Source organism: Carettochelys insculpta, chromosome 6 (genome assembly GCF_033958435.1).
Source record: "Carettochelys insculpta isolate YL-2023 chromosome 6, ASM3395843v1, whole genome shotgun sequence".
Classification (NCBI taxonomy): domain Eukaryota; kingdom Metazoa; phylum Chordata; order Testudines; family Carettochelyidae; genus Carettochelys; species Carettochelys insculpta.
Window position 1 is genome coordinate 17,251,111 of NC_134142.1, and position 17,196 is coordinate 17,268,306.

General features: G+C 44.4%; 1 protein-coding gene across 1 annotated transcript in view; it reads left to right on the plus strand.

Moving 5' to 3' along the window:
- Positions 1-6,197, plus strand: part of BRF1 (BRF1 general transcription factor IIIB subunit) — a 255,619-nt gene extending 249,422 nt beyond the window's left edge. The window contains exon 18 of the mRNA XM_074996369.1: positions 2,313-6,197. Within this exon, the coding sequence (XP_074852470.1) occupies positions 2,313-2,350 (38 nt within the window). The 3' untranslated portion in view covers positions 2,351-6,197. The remainder of the gene's footprint in view (positions 1-2,312) is intronic.
- Positions 6,198-17,196: the final 10,999 nt, after the last annotated feature.

Consider the following 17,196-nt stretch of genomic DNA (forward strand, 5'->3'; position numbering starts at 1 on the left):
GTAACTTTGCAGTTTATTTAAAATCTATTTTCTATGATCATTTCTATTTACCTTTTATTTTTTTCACGGACTTCCTGCAATACCCTCACCGAACCCAGGTTGGGAACCACTTGTCTAGACTGAAGAGTCTGTGTGCACGTTGAAATGTAGGTGGCTGGGGGTCTTTAGCAGTGGAAACGTAGGCTTCTCCATGTCTAGGCAGCAGCTTAAGTGGGGGCTTTGCGAATGTGAATATTGGACTTGCATGCACAAATAGCGATCAGATGCCTATACCCCCCTTGTGACTCCACTCTTTTGGGTTAACCAGAAGCCCTCATTTAAGCTGGTTTCTCTGTTGACAGGAAACCTTGATAGCCCCTGTGCAGTGGTGTTTCATAGTTAGACATGGTTGGATTTATCCTTCATTTGAAACTTTCTTTTAAATTTTGGATATATGCAAAAGTCCTCTTAAAGTAGAAGACATTAAAGATGCAACATGGTAAAGCCAAGAGGGAAGATGATTTGTGCTGGAGTGTTGATTTATTGTGGAAATGTCCCCACCTCAATTAATTCAGCTGCAGATTTTGATGAAGCTTTTTGGTAATACTGTGGATTGACGTAAAGGAATGTGTTGCTTTTAGATTGATTTCTGTCTGGGAAATCATTTCTGAACCATAGGAAAAACACTTCGCCTGTCACAACTGTTTATTTTTAGGGTTATGGTCCCAAGAAAGTGCACCCACATGGATGGGTGGATCTGTGTTTAAAAATAAAAGTAATAAAGCCTGCAAAAGTAGTTTAAAGGTCACTGAGCTTTTCTTCTCCATTGTGTTACTATTTTTAAACCACTGTGAGAACATTGCACTATCCTCTGTTTGGTTCTGTGCTGCAGCTGAAAGAGCCGAGTATTGGTGTTGTTAAGAAAAATAAGTTAGGAATGTTGCCAGAGTTAAAAGTGAGGTGTGCAGAATGGCCTGCCAGCGAAAGAACTGCTTTGTATGGCCACTTGTGGTTCTTGGACCTCCCTGACAAGTGAGGGACATTGCAGGAGATTCAGGTGATGAACTTTGCCATTTCTGTACAAATGGCTCTGGATTACATTTCTTCTGCGGCGCAGTCATTGGCTTGTGTCCCGGCATGAAACCCTCCACTACACCTCTCCAGACTGATGGTGGCAGATGAAGATTAAATTTATTAAATGGTCAAATAGAATAGTAAAACTTAGGTCCATTTTCCAACACAGATTTTTCTCTGGTTAATTTGTGAAATATGCAGAAAAAATTTTATATCCAGACACATGCACAAGCTTTTTGTTTTTTTTTTCCCGCTAGACCTTACCAACCAGCACTGCTCTGAAATAGCTGTGCTCATAAAAGATTCTGGGTAATGACTGGCAAAGAAACAAAACTGGCCATTTAGGATAGATCTTCACTGCAGTTAAGACACCTGCAGCTGATGCTGGCTCTCAGGGCTCAGGCTGCTGGGCTATTTAATTGCAGTGTAGATGTTCTGGCGTAGGCTGCGACCTGAGCTCTGAAACCCTTCCGCACTAGAGCTATGGTGCCAGCCCAAGCTCAGAAGTCTAAACTTCAATTAAACTTTCCCCGGCCCTTGCCCCATGAGCCCAAGTCAGTAAACATGGCCTTACCAGGGGTTTTCATTGCAGCGTAGACATACTTAAAAGTTTCTGCTTGTAGTAGTTCTGGATGCAGAACTTCTGAAGCCAGATGTCCTAGTCTAAGTTGACTTTTGGGAGGCGTCTTGTTTCATGGGAGTCAACTGCCTTTGAGCCTTGGTAGGTTTGGTTTACAAATCCTTGAATGATTTAACCAAATGATTTTTTTTTCTCGGTGCTCATATTTTTAGTTAACCATGCTCCACTGTAATGCACATTATTTATCTAAGTCCATGTCCAGTTTGCTTTCGACAAGTCACGTTTGATTTCTTTAGCCCCTCAGCTAAGCTGAACATTGAATATTTTGCACGTCCATGTGCTAAGTCTCCTTGAAATTAGGATCCGAAGGCCCCTCCCACAAAGATTTTTGTGTGTTCTAGAGCTTTTGTAAATAAATGCAGTGATAGTGATATAGAGATATATATATATTTACAAGTGGTTTTGACTTCATTAAGGAGAGAATATAGCAGGTTTCTTTTCCTTTGTCTTAAGCAAAAGTATGAATTTGTTGTTTGGTTAATTAAAAACATACCAACTTTTTAAACAGCATATAAACTGCTTGAATTTATGATTTGATGACTGTGATGTTTTCATTGTACTTTTCTTATTCTCTGGAACATTTCCTTTTTCTAAAAACCTTTTTCTATTCATGTTTCAGATTATGGCTGTGATATGGATGATGATGACGGTTATTAGTCCTGTTTGCTTCCAAAAGAGATGGAGTAATTTTTTTGGTTCTAATGACTTTATGAATGGTGAATGAAGCTGTCTGTGATCAGCAAGCGTAAATGAACAATCCTGACTTTTGTAAAGAGAATTTTAGTTGTGTCAGTTCTGGTCAGTTTATATTGACCTATAACCCAGCAATAAAGTTTGGGTTTATCCTACTTGAATTTTTTTTTTTGGATCATGTTTTCAGAAGGGAATTAATGGAAGTAATCTTTCCAGAGAACACACAAAAATAGCCTGTGCACAGAGCATGTACAATGGTTAAAAACTACACATCTACTATTTAATTGTGCTTCAGTCATGCTGCTGAAGAAGAACATATAGAAGAGGAATAAGTTATAAAGTACGTAAAACCACCATATACATCTTTCAACTATACCAGGGTCAATTATCTCATAATTCAATAATGAGAAAAATGAATATTTTCAATCTTTTACCAATGTGACTCTGCCACTGTGTCCAAGCTTTCCTACTTGATAAAGCCAGAAAAGTAAATAAATGAAGGGGGGAAGGATACAATTCTATGACAGTCTCTCTTTCAATTAAAGTAATCCTCAAAGGTTAATATGTACTCATGTACATTAATAATAGAGTTGTATGTTCCTCCAGAGGTACTGAGAGTGGAGGAGAACATCGTCCCAGAAGAGTGGTTTCTGTTGCTCCACCAATGCTGTAGAAGCATTTATGAAAAAATGGTTAGATGAAGGCAAATCATATGTGGGAAAGCAGGAGACACTTGTGTGGCCAGTTTCATTCCAGTGACTAGACATGACTGGACTGCTGTCTGTCACAGGACTGCTATGGAGGTTGGTGCAGTAGTGTGACTATTGCTACCGTTAGTGATGTGCTGCATTCTGCCTGGTTATGTCGTGCAGCCACGTGGAAAGCAGCCTATCTCCAGACATCTAGCGGCTTTTAAACAAAAACAGACACAAGCTGAGCTTTAGGTGTAAGTAAGGTGTTTCTGGTTTGACCAAAGTTTAATTTAATTTATTTAACTCTTTTATTGGGAAAGTACAGGTCACCTGTATGACAACCTGATTGGCTCAGCTTGACTTTCATTTTGTACAGTAACTGTATTATTGCCAGAACTCTGGCCTGCTGAGCTTCTGCATGTTGACCCACTAATCTCTCTGATCCCAGATTCAGTAGAACAGCCCTGCTGGATTCTAGCTCTGTGGGTAAAAATGCAACCTGGGGTTGGTAGATTCAGCTCCCATTGCTGCCCCCAACCTTTCAGGCTGATCTAAAACTCACTGAACAACTGCAAAAAGACTGCAGTAGACATGACTATGCTTTGGCTCAAGACTTTAATGGTGCTGGGAGCCACAGGAGTTCTGACATCTTTCTTTTCTCACTTGACTGTTGACAGTCAAGTAAACTACATCCTCTGACACAAACAGCCTCTCTCCGAGAAAGTGAGTTACGTATCGCTTAGCGGAACGGCCTGCCCTGAGAAGCACTGTTACAGGTCCGACTCTGTTCTCTCCCACACGAGTAAGGAGCACCTTGCTTATTATGAGATCACTCCTCACGGAAACACCACCCTCCACTTTCCCTCTACACTGACTTGTGAGCTGAGGGAACGTGCCTTGCTCACGTAACGGGACGATGTATATCATTGCTTCTCCCAGGGCCTAGCAAGGAGGAGATTGGCCAGCTCACTTGATCATCACCAGCTAGGCTGACAGAGAAGGAAATGGCACCTCCCAGTGCCTTTATAGAGGACAGAGGCACTTGAATGTCCCTCCCAAAAACCAGTAAAATGGAGTGATGGGACAGGAGCAGGTCCTGAATCCCACACAGGGCTTCTCTGGGACACAAGTTAAGGTGGACTTTGCTAGTCAATGGAGTGCTTTGCCTGCGATGTGTTGGCTAGATATTTTTGAGCCTTGTTTCTGCCATGGCTATAAGGCTGCAGATGGTATTGCAGCATTTGGATAGCAAAACGAATTGCTGGCAGGTAGAAAACCAAAACCTGTTTTCTACTGGGCTCTGGATTACTTGTCTATAGAGTTTGGGATATAGGAAGATTTTGGGTGTGGAAAGAAGAGATTTAGTGTAATTCTTACGGGAAAAGCTGGTACTCTATAAGAGAAACTCCAGATGCTTTCTGGCTGCTTTGGTAGCTACACAAATGCTACTCTGAGAATTAAGTTACAGAGTTAAACCTTTCTGTCTGCGCAAAGAATGCAAAATCACATGACTATTGTATAATAACATTAATTTTTAAAATACCAACCAGGTCCATTATGCCTCTGCAAATTTATGGCATGCCTGCCTAGGCCCAAGAGCAGTATTGATGCACCAGTGCTTCCAGTGCAGTCTCAGAATCTGGATTTTACTCCAACATACCGATTATTTTATATGCAAGAAATAAAGATGCATGTAGACTCCTGGAGGATAGAATATCCTCCTGGCTCCAGTTTGAAATTTAGGTTCTTAAGTCTTGAAGAAACCACTAAGATGAGATCTTTAATTCGTAAAATTCTCTTTAATTTTTTGGTGTAGATTTACATTGGGTTTTTTCTGTTCAGGAGAACACTAAACCATCTGCCATGAAAGTTGCTTGTTAGACTGGGGAGCTGGGGTACACAGTGGAATCCACTATACTCGGAACACTGCAAATAGGAAGTGAGAATTTCAGTAATGGCTTGAGTTGCCAGGAGCTTTATTTCCCAAAATGGAAGCAAGAGGTGCTTCTCCCTTTAGGAGGAAAAAATACTTGCTAGAGTTTTGAGATTCAATCAGAACATGATTTCTTACAGTTTACCATAAAGGCGCTTGGAGAGGACCAGAAGACCGACTGTTCCATAGCATCCCAGCATTGCTAGTGAATTTAATTGTGTACACCCTGGTCTAAAGGCCTAAATGAAAAGGGAAGGAGCATGTGCTCAACAGGGGGAATATAAGGGTTTTCAAAGTAGTGGCATACATTTTTAATTTACTGGTGTCTAGCTGGGGTTCTATAGTTAGATCACAAAGGAAAATTAATCTCAGGAAATATAAATAGATTAGAAGATGCTAGCTTCTGTTTTTATAACCACTCATGAAAATGTAGAAGGGTTAATATCACACTAACTCTGTTTACTACCGCTACTGTATCATAGTGAAGTTGCAGAAAGAGTTTTGCTGTATTGTAGCTTGGATCCCCATGGAGTAATTTGAACCCTGCTTTGTTCAGGATTCTAATTAAAACAAGGTGCGATTATAAGCCTTCTGTATTTGTTGTGCTTAGATCTTTGTTCTAGAACCCATGTGAGTGACATATCTGTGTAAAGCATAAATGTCTCTTGCTGCACGTCAACTTTATTTGACAACCAAAACCAGCCAGCTGTTGCATTGTGTTGGAGTTCCATGAAGCCTCTGTAACATATTATTATTGTGGGAATAAAATGTTAAAAAGAAAGAATGAAAGTAATGAGACTGTTCACCATGATAATTACATTATGTGTCTTAATCTTGTATGACGTTCCTTTAACGTCAGACTGTGTTCAATACAGCAGATTTTAAATGGTGCCAGACAGCCTTATGTTGTGCGTAACATGTTTGTTTAAAAAGTTCTTGTCCTAATGATGGCTTGTCTGTATCCTCTTCGGATTGTACTGAAACTCTTGTCCAAAGATGTATACTGTTCATGTGTTCTTTGCCCAATAGGTGTACTACTTTTATTTTCTCATTGAGCTTACACATATGATTCAGGTAGTGCCAAGAGAATTAAAACTGTTGAGCATCGTCTGTACATAACCACAATATGAGCCATGTTCATCTTTTTTTATTGTAATATATTTGCTGTAAATAAATAAAAAATCCTCTTGTATACCCTGTCTTTTATGATGCATTCTTGCAAGTGTCTGATTCCTTCATTTCTTGATTCTTATGAATGTTTGCCTTTTTGTGTGATTGGTTGTAGTGGACAAAATCTGTAATTTGGAGACATCCTTTGTTTCTAAAATGGAGGGCATTTCTAATCAGGCTAGTGTATTTTAGATAATATTGTTTCACTGATTATCTATAAGTGTAGATAGCTTCTGCAGACTGCATAACATTAACAAGATCTTTCTACCCAATTGTGTGCTTTTGTGCAAATAGGAACAATATGACATGTCTGCTTAATAGGAGTGCTAGTCTGATGCTCATTTTTGAAAAAATGTATCTTGACAAACAAGATGTGCATTGACTTCAAAATCATTCTATTGTATCAACATCTGGACACCACTGGTTGAGAGTAAAATCTGTCCCTACCCTCCTACTCTTATTTGCAAAGTTTCGAATGTACAGCTAACGTAGGACCCAGAAAAAAACATCTACAACTGGAGTTTAGTGAACCATATTAAAGTGTACAGTAACATGTAAAGCAGTGCTTTAAACGTGCATGAAGCACACGCTGTCTCACTGTAAACTGAGCAGTTGTACCTATAGTGAATGAAATACAAGGTGCTTTTACGTCCTGGTTCCTGCGCATTCAAGTATAGTGCTATGCTCCACCAATTTGCTCTAGGTAAACTTCAGCTTTCATGTTTGCATGGGTTAATTATCAGCTGAAGCAACTTTCTCCCAGGGGTAAAAGTTGGTTCCTCTGGTGAGTAGCTCCTCATTCTCATTTCCTGTCATTAACTTTTTTCTACCATCCTGTAAAAATTTAAGCTCCTTTTCCTTGCCGAGAGAACAGGTACAATTGAGCTCCTGGTGGAGTGGGCTGGGGAAGGACAATCTGGGCAGGAGTGGGGGGCAGGAGCAGGCTGTGGGGGGGGTTCTGGGGGGGAGGAGGTATAGGAAAGGGGTGGCGGTATGAATGGGTGTGGGGGTCTGGGTGGGAGGAAAAGTGCACGAGTGTTTGGCGTGCAGGGTCTGGAAGAGAGAGGTCATAGACAAGGTGAGGTGTATGGGAGGTAGGGGCAGGAGCAGAGTGTGGTTGGAGAGTTAAGGGGTGAGGAAGGGGGTGGGATTGAGGTCTGGTAGAGATGTGGTGCAGGAGTAGTCGAGGGGTGTGGGGTCTGGGTGACAGAGATCACCTTACCTGCTTACCCCTGGATGCACATGGGTCTGTGCTCCATCCCTATGCTGCTTTGATGGGCCAGAATTCTCCAGGCAGTGCTTCCAAGGCCGCTTCCCCTTCCCCTGGCCCGGGGGGGAATGACAGCTAGCAGCAGCAGTAGTGCGATGCCAATCCACTTCCTGCCTTCCCTGCCCCCAGCAGAGCCCATGGTCTGGATCTGACCCTAGCTTGCCTGATCCAGCGCATCAGGCTCAGGGCTCTGCACCCCTTATCCACCACAAGCTGGGTGCTTCAGAGGAGAACCCAGGGCTTCGACATCTGGATCCAGACAAGCTGGTCGTCCCCCCCCCATTATATTTGTATTCATGCATCATCATTTCTGTATCTGAAATTAAGAATATTGACTGTAGATCAAGTAACAGTGTTTTCATGTTGAGAAAAGCTTATTTCTGGCCTGCCAGGAACAACAGTGAAGACGCCAGACAAGGATAGTAAGAAAATAGCACCAAACTTTGTGCTTTCCAAACAAGTGATCGCCACTACTTTTCTGTGAGGAAGGTAAGTAATATGGTACTTATTTTACGAGCGGGAAATATGATGGAGAGAGGTTATGACTTGAGGTGGGGCACAAATGGAAAGCACTATTATTTTTCTAGTTTGGGAAATCCTGTCTCCTTGAACTGTATCATACATCTCCTTCAAAAGGTGGAAGGGAATGGTCATTGGAAGAGGTTAAAAGTAAGGTTTACAGCTTGACTGGACAGCTAAGCAGGGGTAGATAATGATGAGAGACCTGTATTTGATTAGAGTAACCACTAAGCAGGGAAAGAGTTCTTTAGGTGGCCTAGCGGACTATAATTAAGCATAGAAGGAATAAAACTGATCAAAGAAATCCAAGCTAAAGATAAGGAAATATTTCCTACCAGTGAAATCTATTTGGCTATGGAAGAATCACGACCTCATAGACTAGTCCTACTTCCCATTATGCAGCCACAACTGGACAGAGGACTCAATATACAGTATGAGTTCCTCATGGGAACAGACCCAGTAGGCCATTAGCCTCTGTGAAGCCCAGTGCATGTTTATTGTGATTGTGAAATGGAAATAAATATTCAGCCATACAAACTTTTAGAATTTCCTCTGTATTGGAATCAGACTGCAGCAGCGCCTTCAATAGTTTGCACAACTAATGGCTCTGTGTACCAATATGTCTCTTCCTTCCTCAGTAGCTCTCCCCCTATTTAAATCCTCACCCCCGCTTTTTTCCTTTTTTTCTTTTTCCTGAACAGGAATAATATGGGCTAGAATTTCAGAAGATTAACTCTTTCATTTTTCAGCCCCTAGAATTTTTATAACTAATGTAACTTGTTAAACAACTGGGCACATGAGCAAGCCTTGGGTTGTGGTATGGTCTCCCCCTGAAGAGCAGGAGCACCCAATGGAGGATAATTCTTTGCCTCTTTCACAGAGGGCTGATGCAAACATCATCAAGTGATATTGTAATTGTTGGGTTCCTTCAAAATACCACTCCAGAGACAGGAGCTTCCTCCTTCATGTGGATCCCTTAATGCAGTAGTTCCCAAACTTTTTGGCATCGCGCCCCCACCCTTTTGAATTCTGAGAAATCCTCATGCCCCCCACCTCCTCTTTACCATCATCTAACTCCCCTTTAACAAAAAATTCAATTTGTAATTTAAAATAAATACAAAAGCTTGATAGGAAAGTGTTATTGTAAATTAAAAATAAGCACAAATAGTTTTTCTTGACCCCTTGCGCGTTCCTGGTGCAGCAGCAGCTGCCTGAGCCCCATACCAGCGCCAGAACTACCCACGCCAGCTGTCTACATGTCTGAGCCCTGTGCTCCCAGACCCCCACCGCCCAAGCTGACTGAGCTCCATGCAGCTGGGGCCAGCCAGCTGCCTGCCTGAGCCCCACAAGCTGCCTGCCTGAGCCCATCCCCTCCCACAAAGCCAGGCACCACTAGCTCCCAATCTAACCCCATCCTACTCCTACTCCCCTCCAACCTGCACTCACTCACCTTTGCAGGAGGTAGCGAGCTCCACGTGGGTCTTCACCAGCTGCTTTTTATAGAGGCTGTGCCAGGTTGCCCACGTAAAATGGCAGGGGCTGAGAGCCGGAAGCAAAGGACGGCTCTTTCTTGGGGTGGGGGATCATGGGAGGGGCTGGGTCACCTCTTGCCTCCCCCTAGAATTTCTTCACCCACCCTCCCGGGGCAGGGCACACTTCCCAGTTTGGGACACCATGCCTGACTGTTTTCAGTCTCCACCTGGCCTATATCTAAAACATAGGTAGTCCTAGCTGCACCGCTCAGAACAGTGAACAATTTCATGCCTTACCCAATGAAATCAGGTAAACTTAACTCTTGCTCTAGGCTCAGCTAGACTGCTGGAAGAATTCTCCCATCAACCTAAGTATTGCCTCTGCAAGGGGTACATTTCCTACAGGAACAGAAAAGCCTTTCCATCACAGTGGCAAGCATCTACACCACAGTGGCATAGCTGGAGCACCACGGTTTTGCTGCTACAGCTCTTGTAGCATAGATATGCTCTACTAAGCAAGTCAGAGTGGTTGGCTTTTCTTGCATTGGTGGTAATGCAAACGGGTGCTAGCAGTATTATCGGCTGAAATCTGGTGAACATACGGCTGTCAGCATAATGCTTTCTAAGTAGGTCCCTGTATTCCAAGAGATTGCCTTGCACAAAGATTGCAAAGCAGATGTCTTTATGTGGTGACAACATTATATTTCGTAGGTTCTAGTGCATAAAATTATATGGGAATGATAAACCATAGGGGACTTTATGAATTATCCAAGTGTAGATAACCTAAGCTAGCATAAATTGGCATCACTGCATTGACTTCATTTAAATCCACAGAGCTATGTTGTGTTACATCAGCTGAGCATCTGGCCTACAATGCCCTCCAATAACAATAGTTCTTGATATTGTGGTATATTGCCCCAAGCCAAATCTTCCTGCTGCTTATGCTGTTTGCAGTGCACAGCATACTATCTTTCCTAATTAATTACCCACATGGAGTTACTTATCCTGCTGGCACTAAAATAAATGAGAGAATCAGTGTTTGCAGTGATTTGAAGGCACTTGAACAATATTATCAATGCTGCCTTAGGAGAATCCTAAATATCTCTTGGGAGAATAGGTGCACAAACACTGGGGTCCTAGAAGAGTCGAACATGACCAGCACTGAAGGCATTATCATTCATCAACAACTTTTTTGGACTGGTCACGTGGTACAGATGTCCAATCAGCACCTGCTAAATCAGATTCTGTATTCTGAGTTGGAGGAAGAGCAGAGGAGTGTTGGGGGCCAGTGAAAACAACAGACCGACATGGTGAAGGCACACATGAAAAAGTGCGGCATCGGTGTCAACACTTGGGAGAACCTTGCCCAAGGCGAACGGTGGAGAACAGTAATCCATGAGAGGGTGGTACAATCTGAGAGGTCCCGCCACAGGGCAGACGAGGACAGGCAGAGAAGAAGAAAAGAGCATCAAAAACTGCCCCGCATCTCTCAAACAGTTACCGACACCTCCCCTTCTCTGATAAGACGTGGCTTCAGAATCGAGCTGGTGAGCCATGAACAGGCTCACAAAAAGTAGGGTGACATGAAGACATCCTGCTCATTATCGAGAGACTGCCAAGAATACAAGAGGAGAGACTGTCTTTCCTCATTAGTTACCCACATGGAGTTACTTATTCTGCCGGTGCTAAAATAAGTTATAGAATCAACGTTTGCAGTGACACTAAGTGCTTAATGCATTATTCTTCAACTCTCTGAGCATGGAAGTGGCCCTGGCTGTCAAAACTTTCAGTAGTAATAGCCTGCTGTGATGCACACCTGGAACTGAATAATGAGTCGTTAGAGCATTGTCATGTCTGGGGAACATGCATAGTCCTTGTCCCTGCTCCGATGTCTCTTCTACCTCTGAAAGCTCGTGTACATCCACACACTATTCAAACAACTTTCACAGGATGACACCAGGGCAAAGGAGGTGAAGCAAATGCTTTCAAAACTCTAGTCACTACCTGCAGACTCTAGTGTGAACCACTGGGAACTTGTTCGTAGCTTCAGACTACTGCACTAATTCAGTCCCACCTGCCTGCCACCACTTTCTGTAACCTTTGCCATTGTGTTGCCTTCCTGTACTGTACCTTAGCAACAGGCAACTGCTGAGTGGTCATTGCCCTAGACAGGTGCCTTTACTCTTGCAGCCTCTCTACTTGCTTTAATGACTTCTGTGGTTCTAGGATCTTGTACTTCCCATGTGGTTTCAGTTATTTGCTAGAAATTAAACAGAAAAAGACCTGTCAATCATATGACACATGAAAGCAGGAGGTAACATTGACGTGCTGGACTATGGGTCTACATTAAGGGGAAAATCGACGCTGCTGTGGTCAGTCTGCTGGGGTTCGAGTGCACCTAGTACCATCTGTTAAATCACACCCCCATTGACTGCAGTACTCCTCACTGTCACAAGGAGTAAGGGAAACCAATGGGAAAGTTTCTTCCATAGGCCTCCTGCAGTGGGGCTGCTCCAGAAATTTGGCCTAAGACCTCTTTCTTTCTTGACAGTCACTCCATAACGAATAGGATGTCTTCATGTCACTCTCCTGTTTGAGAGTCCGTTGATAGCTGATCAGTCCGATTCTGGGACTTCAGAAGGGGCAGGTGTTGGTAGCTGCTGGAGGGGCCCGGGGCAGTTTTTTCAGGTCTTTTGTTCTTCTCCACCTCTCTTCTTCTGCACTGTGGTTGGACCTCTGAAACTGTGCTACCCCCTCACAGATTACTGCCTCCCACTGGGCATGGCACTAGGCAAGGTTGTCCCAAGACTTAATACCAATGCTACACTTTTCATGTGCACCTAGAGTTACGCGTGTTAGGTCGATCTTTCTTCTTTTCTAGTGCAGAATAAGCCCACTTTCAGTTATTTAGGTGTAAACCAGGAGTAACCCCACCAAGCTGCCCAAAATGAACCTGAAACATTATAAGTCCTGAAGACTTACCCTGGTTTGAGAGAGCAGAACAGGAAAGCAACTTCATCTTCTGCAGGGATTTCACAAGCTCTAAGTGAAATCACTCCCTCAGCAGCTACATACAGAATTGTCATTTACAAGCCAGGGCATGCTCTCTCCCCACTGCTATAGGGCTGGCCTGTCTACCTGGGTGACATGTGAGGATCTCAGGCCTCAAACCCAGGCCCAGGTGTCCCCAGGCAGTACTCAGCACGCGGCTACTACCCAACAGCTCTGAGGGCTGATTAGTGGATTGTTGCTTAGGCCGTGTGGGTGCATTGCAGGTCAGCCAGGATCAAAATTAGCCATGGCTATTGGCACTGTCCTGCTACCTTGCAAAGCCTGGTCCTGTTGCCATGCTGACTGCAGACACAGCTTTGACAGCAATGTGGTGCTCTCAGGTGCTCTGTGTTAGCCCATCAAATGGGGAAGGTGCGCAAGAGGTGTGTGCAGCTGGTGCCTACTGACTGTGTTGGTGGCAGACTGAGTAACTCTTGTACTGGCAGGTGCTAGGGCTGTTGTTTTAGTGACGAAGGGATAAAAATCCAACCCAGACTTCAGCTCATTTGTATGCTAGACACCTGTATGCACAGACAGGAGTTTTGGCTTTGCTGTGGGTTCTCAACCAGTTTTGTATTGTGCACACAGTTGCTTTGTCTGTCCTGTGTCTCCCCACCGACCAGCTGATTCACTGCTTTGGATGCTGAGCTGAAGCCAGGCCATCTGGCCTATCATTTAGCTCTGAACTAAAAAGGGAAGTCCTAAATATTTATCCTGCTCTGAACAACATGGGATCCAGGTGCCTTACTTCAGCTATTAACCCCCACACAGCCAATTCGTGTGCCACAACCCAGCAGAAATGACTCATTAAATATATAACCACACTGACTTACAAGGGTGCCTTGTTAATAGTTCCACCATAAATATCAGAGTAACCAATTGTTTGCATGTTTGCCACTGCGCAGACAGGGAGCATGAGTGGTTCTGAGGCTATTTAGCAACGCTCACTGAGGCTAAATTTGGTAGTTAAAAATAGCTTTGTGAGCCAGGCAGCCCAGAAACTCTGAGAAGAATGGAGCTAATTGAAAACATCTGCCAGGCAGGCTGGATCACCAGCAGCTGGTTTGTTTGCACTGCACACAAATAGCTACTATTGGCAGTTTTCTTTTTAAGTCTCCAGAGCAGCAGCTTCTAGATAGTCAATGCCAAAGCCCAGGCTCTGGGTAAAACTACAGTGGGATATTCCTACGGAACCTACTCCAGGGCTAGAAAGTGAGTTCCTTGCAAATTCCCTTCACTTTTGGTTTTGTTGTTTTTCCCCCCAAATAACATCGGAAAAGTATAGTTTGTCAGCCTTGAACTGGAATTTCCTGGAACGATTGTTACAGCTACACTTTTATTAAACATCTTTTCTCTTTGCTGTTGCTATATGCCATGAATCAGAAAGCAGCCTGAGCAGTGATCTTGCTCAAATGTAATTTGATTCTGCTCCCCTCTTAGTATTTGATGAGAAACCTTTGTATTTTCATGCTTTAATACAATCTGGCACATAATTACAAATGACTCATAGATAATCTTGGTCATGGAGCTCTCTGAAATTAGATGATAATTTAGCCTGGAATTTGTATAGCAAGAACTAAGGGAAAGACAATTATAATTATTCTAATCAAGATATCTTTTTTCTTTCCCTGGATTACTGCTCTGTGAACTGCTAGAGGCCTGAAAGTATTTAGATCACTTCTGCCACTCACTGTCTTCTGGAGAAACGCTACTGATCAGCTTGTATTTTCTCATTACTGTAAGGCCTCCTGGTAAGTGCTACTGACAGAGAAAAGGCTGTAATGTATGAAAGTAGAGCAGTAAAAGCATTTGCTGAAGATGGGTGCAAGCCCTGGAGCTGCAGGGTGACAACCTCCTTGAGCTTCATTCCAAGGCATGGTGATGACAGAATGTTGCAAGGGAATGAACCGTTCCCCCCAGTGCAGGTGGGAATGAATTGCCTGGTGCAACTGGGGTTCGTGGGGTGGGCGGGGGATGCCACCAGCAAGTCCACATGAGTTCAGCTTTCCATAGGGGATCATGGACCTGTGCATTTCTGGATTCCAGGGTCACACAATTTGCCACAGAATCCGCTCCTTGCTGCAAAAGGGTGCCTCACAACCCCGTATTCGTTAAAATATATATTGCTTTCATCCAGGAGTGGGCAAAAGCTGCCCACCCAACATTTCCTGCCTGATTAGCAGAGAGTATATTTACAGCTGTCAACAGCAGCCACCATGGGCCTTCTGCTGTCTCTCCCCCATCACACACACACATACACACACACACTGCTCCATCTTGCAACTGAGCTGCTCCCAGGACACACTTCCTAGTTGTGTTGGGGTGGGGTGGTGGTGTGAGATGATGTGAGGAGAGGGCAGAAGGCAGGAGCTGGGGAAAGGGACATACAAGAGTTCTGCTCCCATCTGCGGTATGAATGGTAACTGAGGTGAGTGCATCTCAGAGGCAGCTCAGTGTTCCTGAGACTTCTCCAAGTCAGTTCTCTCTCTCACACGCACACAGATACATACACTCACTGTGTCACACACCCACAGTGTTTGTCACTCACACCATGTCTGTGCCACACACTCTCTCTCTACCTCACACATACACAAAGTCACTGCACACTCTCAGTGCCCTACACTCTCCCTGTCTCTGTGCCACAGTTACATACACAGTCTTTGTGTTACACACACACACACACACACAGACTTTTGCTCCCTGGTCCATCTTTTCCCTCTGGGGTCCCACTCCTTCTGGGAGCCCAGCGCTGGCCCCTAATGACTTCCCAAAAGGCTTGGAGTGGCTCACTTGCAAAAATTATTGCCCACCCCTGCTTTAGCTCTTATTGGTGCAAAGAAAACCTGGAAAGTTTGGGCTGAGTGGGAACCACTTCAGCGCTTTGCTACCTGAGTCTTCAGCCAGCCAGACACAATAGTCCTGGCAGTGCAAACTGCCATATTTGCCCCCTTGGTTACATCTGAAACCTAATGACCGACCACTTTCAGTGGCAATGTGGGTGGGCTGCTCACTGCTAAGCGTTGTGGCAGAAGCATCCTGCTAACGCGTTTATGAATATGCCCACACTCCTGCCTGCACCTCCACACAAGCTAAAGGCTCCACCACACCCTGCATGGCAGCGTAAGCAGCTAACTTCCTTTCATTTCACTGATGAGGCCAGGCAGTACAGCTAGGAATAGCTTGGCATGTTAGTAAACAGAAGTGCAGGGTCAGCACAGAGCACGTAAAACTGACTTTAAAAATGAAGGACTCTGCTTTCTACTCGCTGCTCCTGCTGTGTGCATCTGGAGGGGCTTGCGTGCTGCCTTTTGCCTCTTCACTTAACCCAAAGACTTTCAACAGGCCTTTCTCCAGTTTCATACTGGAGCTCTGAGCAATCATACCATCCTTTCACATACAGTTAGGGCGACCGTATCTCCCTGTCCCAAATACAGGACAGGGAGATATGGAGGGGAGGGATGGCTCCTTCAAGCCTGGGGAGCTGGTGGCATTCCCTGGGAGCCCCGGGGAAGCCACAGATGCCAGCATCCCTGGGAGCCTGGCAGCTACACACGCTCCCCCTGCTTCCCCAAGGCTGGGCGGCAGAGGTGGTGAGGGCAAATATGGGACGGATGGTCACTCTACATACAGTGCAACTTTTCTGCCTCTTCTCCTCAGCCTGTCCTTCCTGAACAGTTTCTACTGATTCATGTTGTGTTCTTGTTGTGCATTTCCCCACCAAGTTTCTATTATTCCAGTCACCTCAGCAGTCCTTGACTGTGCCAGGACTTCCAATTCTTCCTATTTGTTTCCCAGTCTTATTTGCATCATACTAGCGTTGCAGGCAGATGAGGGCTGAGCCACGCAGAAGGCAAAAATACCCAGCAAGTTGTCAGCTGCTAATGTGCTGTGAAAGCCATTCTGAGACTGAGAGAGGTGCTGATGTTTAATTAATTTATTTTGCCAGGTCACCCTCAGCTCTGCCAGAAATGTCATCCGCTTTATTTCAAACCCTGCCAACAGCTACCTCCTGGCTGATCGATGTTTTAAGCTGCGTGCCAGCAAACACCTTGTGAGAAAAGGGCAAAGGTAGGGTCTGAGGGGGTTAGAAATGAGCCCCCACTGAATGGTTCCACTCCTGTTCCTGAGGGGGACTCCTGTCTTGGCTCAGAAGGGCGTAAGATTTCTGCTTGTATTCGCTTGATGCCACCAAGTAGACACCTGGGGTGAGCTTAACAGGTGGAATCCCCATCCCTTGGGGCCCCTGTTGCTGGCAGTTCATAGAAATTTCAGTTCAATCTAATTCTTATGAGGTGACTAGCAGCAGGAGTCAGTGTGGGCCCAGGTGGGAGGAGGTTTGGGTCCAGCTCTGTTGGATGGATCATGAGATCTGGCACAGGATCTGCTACTGGCTGAGGTTACTATATTTGAACTTTCAGAAAAGCACACACCCCTGTGTGTTATAACAATGTGTTATAGTATATATACTACATTAATACAACGCGAGTTAGATACTGGTACAGATACACGCTTGAGGCCTCCTCTTTTTTGAAAGTTCATATAAGGTAATCCTACTACTGGCTCCCTCTGAAATGAGTCATTTCCTCTCTCTGCCTTAGTTTGCCTGTGGGTGAAATGGGAATAGTAATGCCTGCCTCATAGGGATACTGTGAGTGTTGGGGGGGTGATACAGGGGTGTTGGCTAATGTTTTATAGGGAAAGTT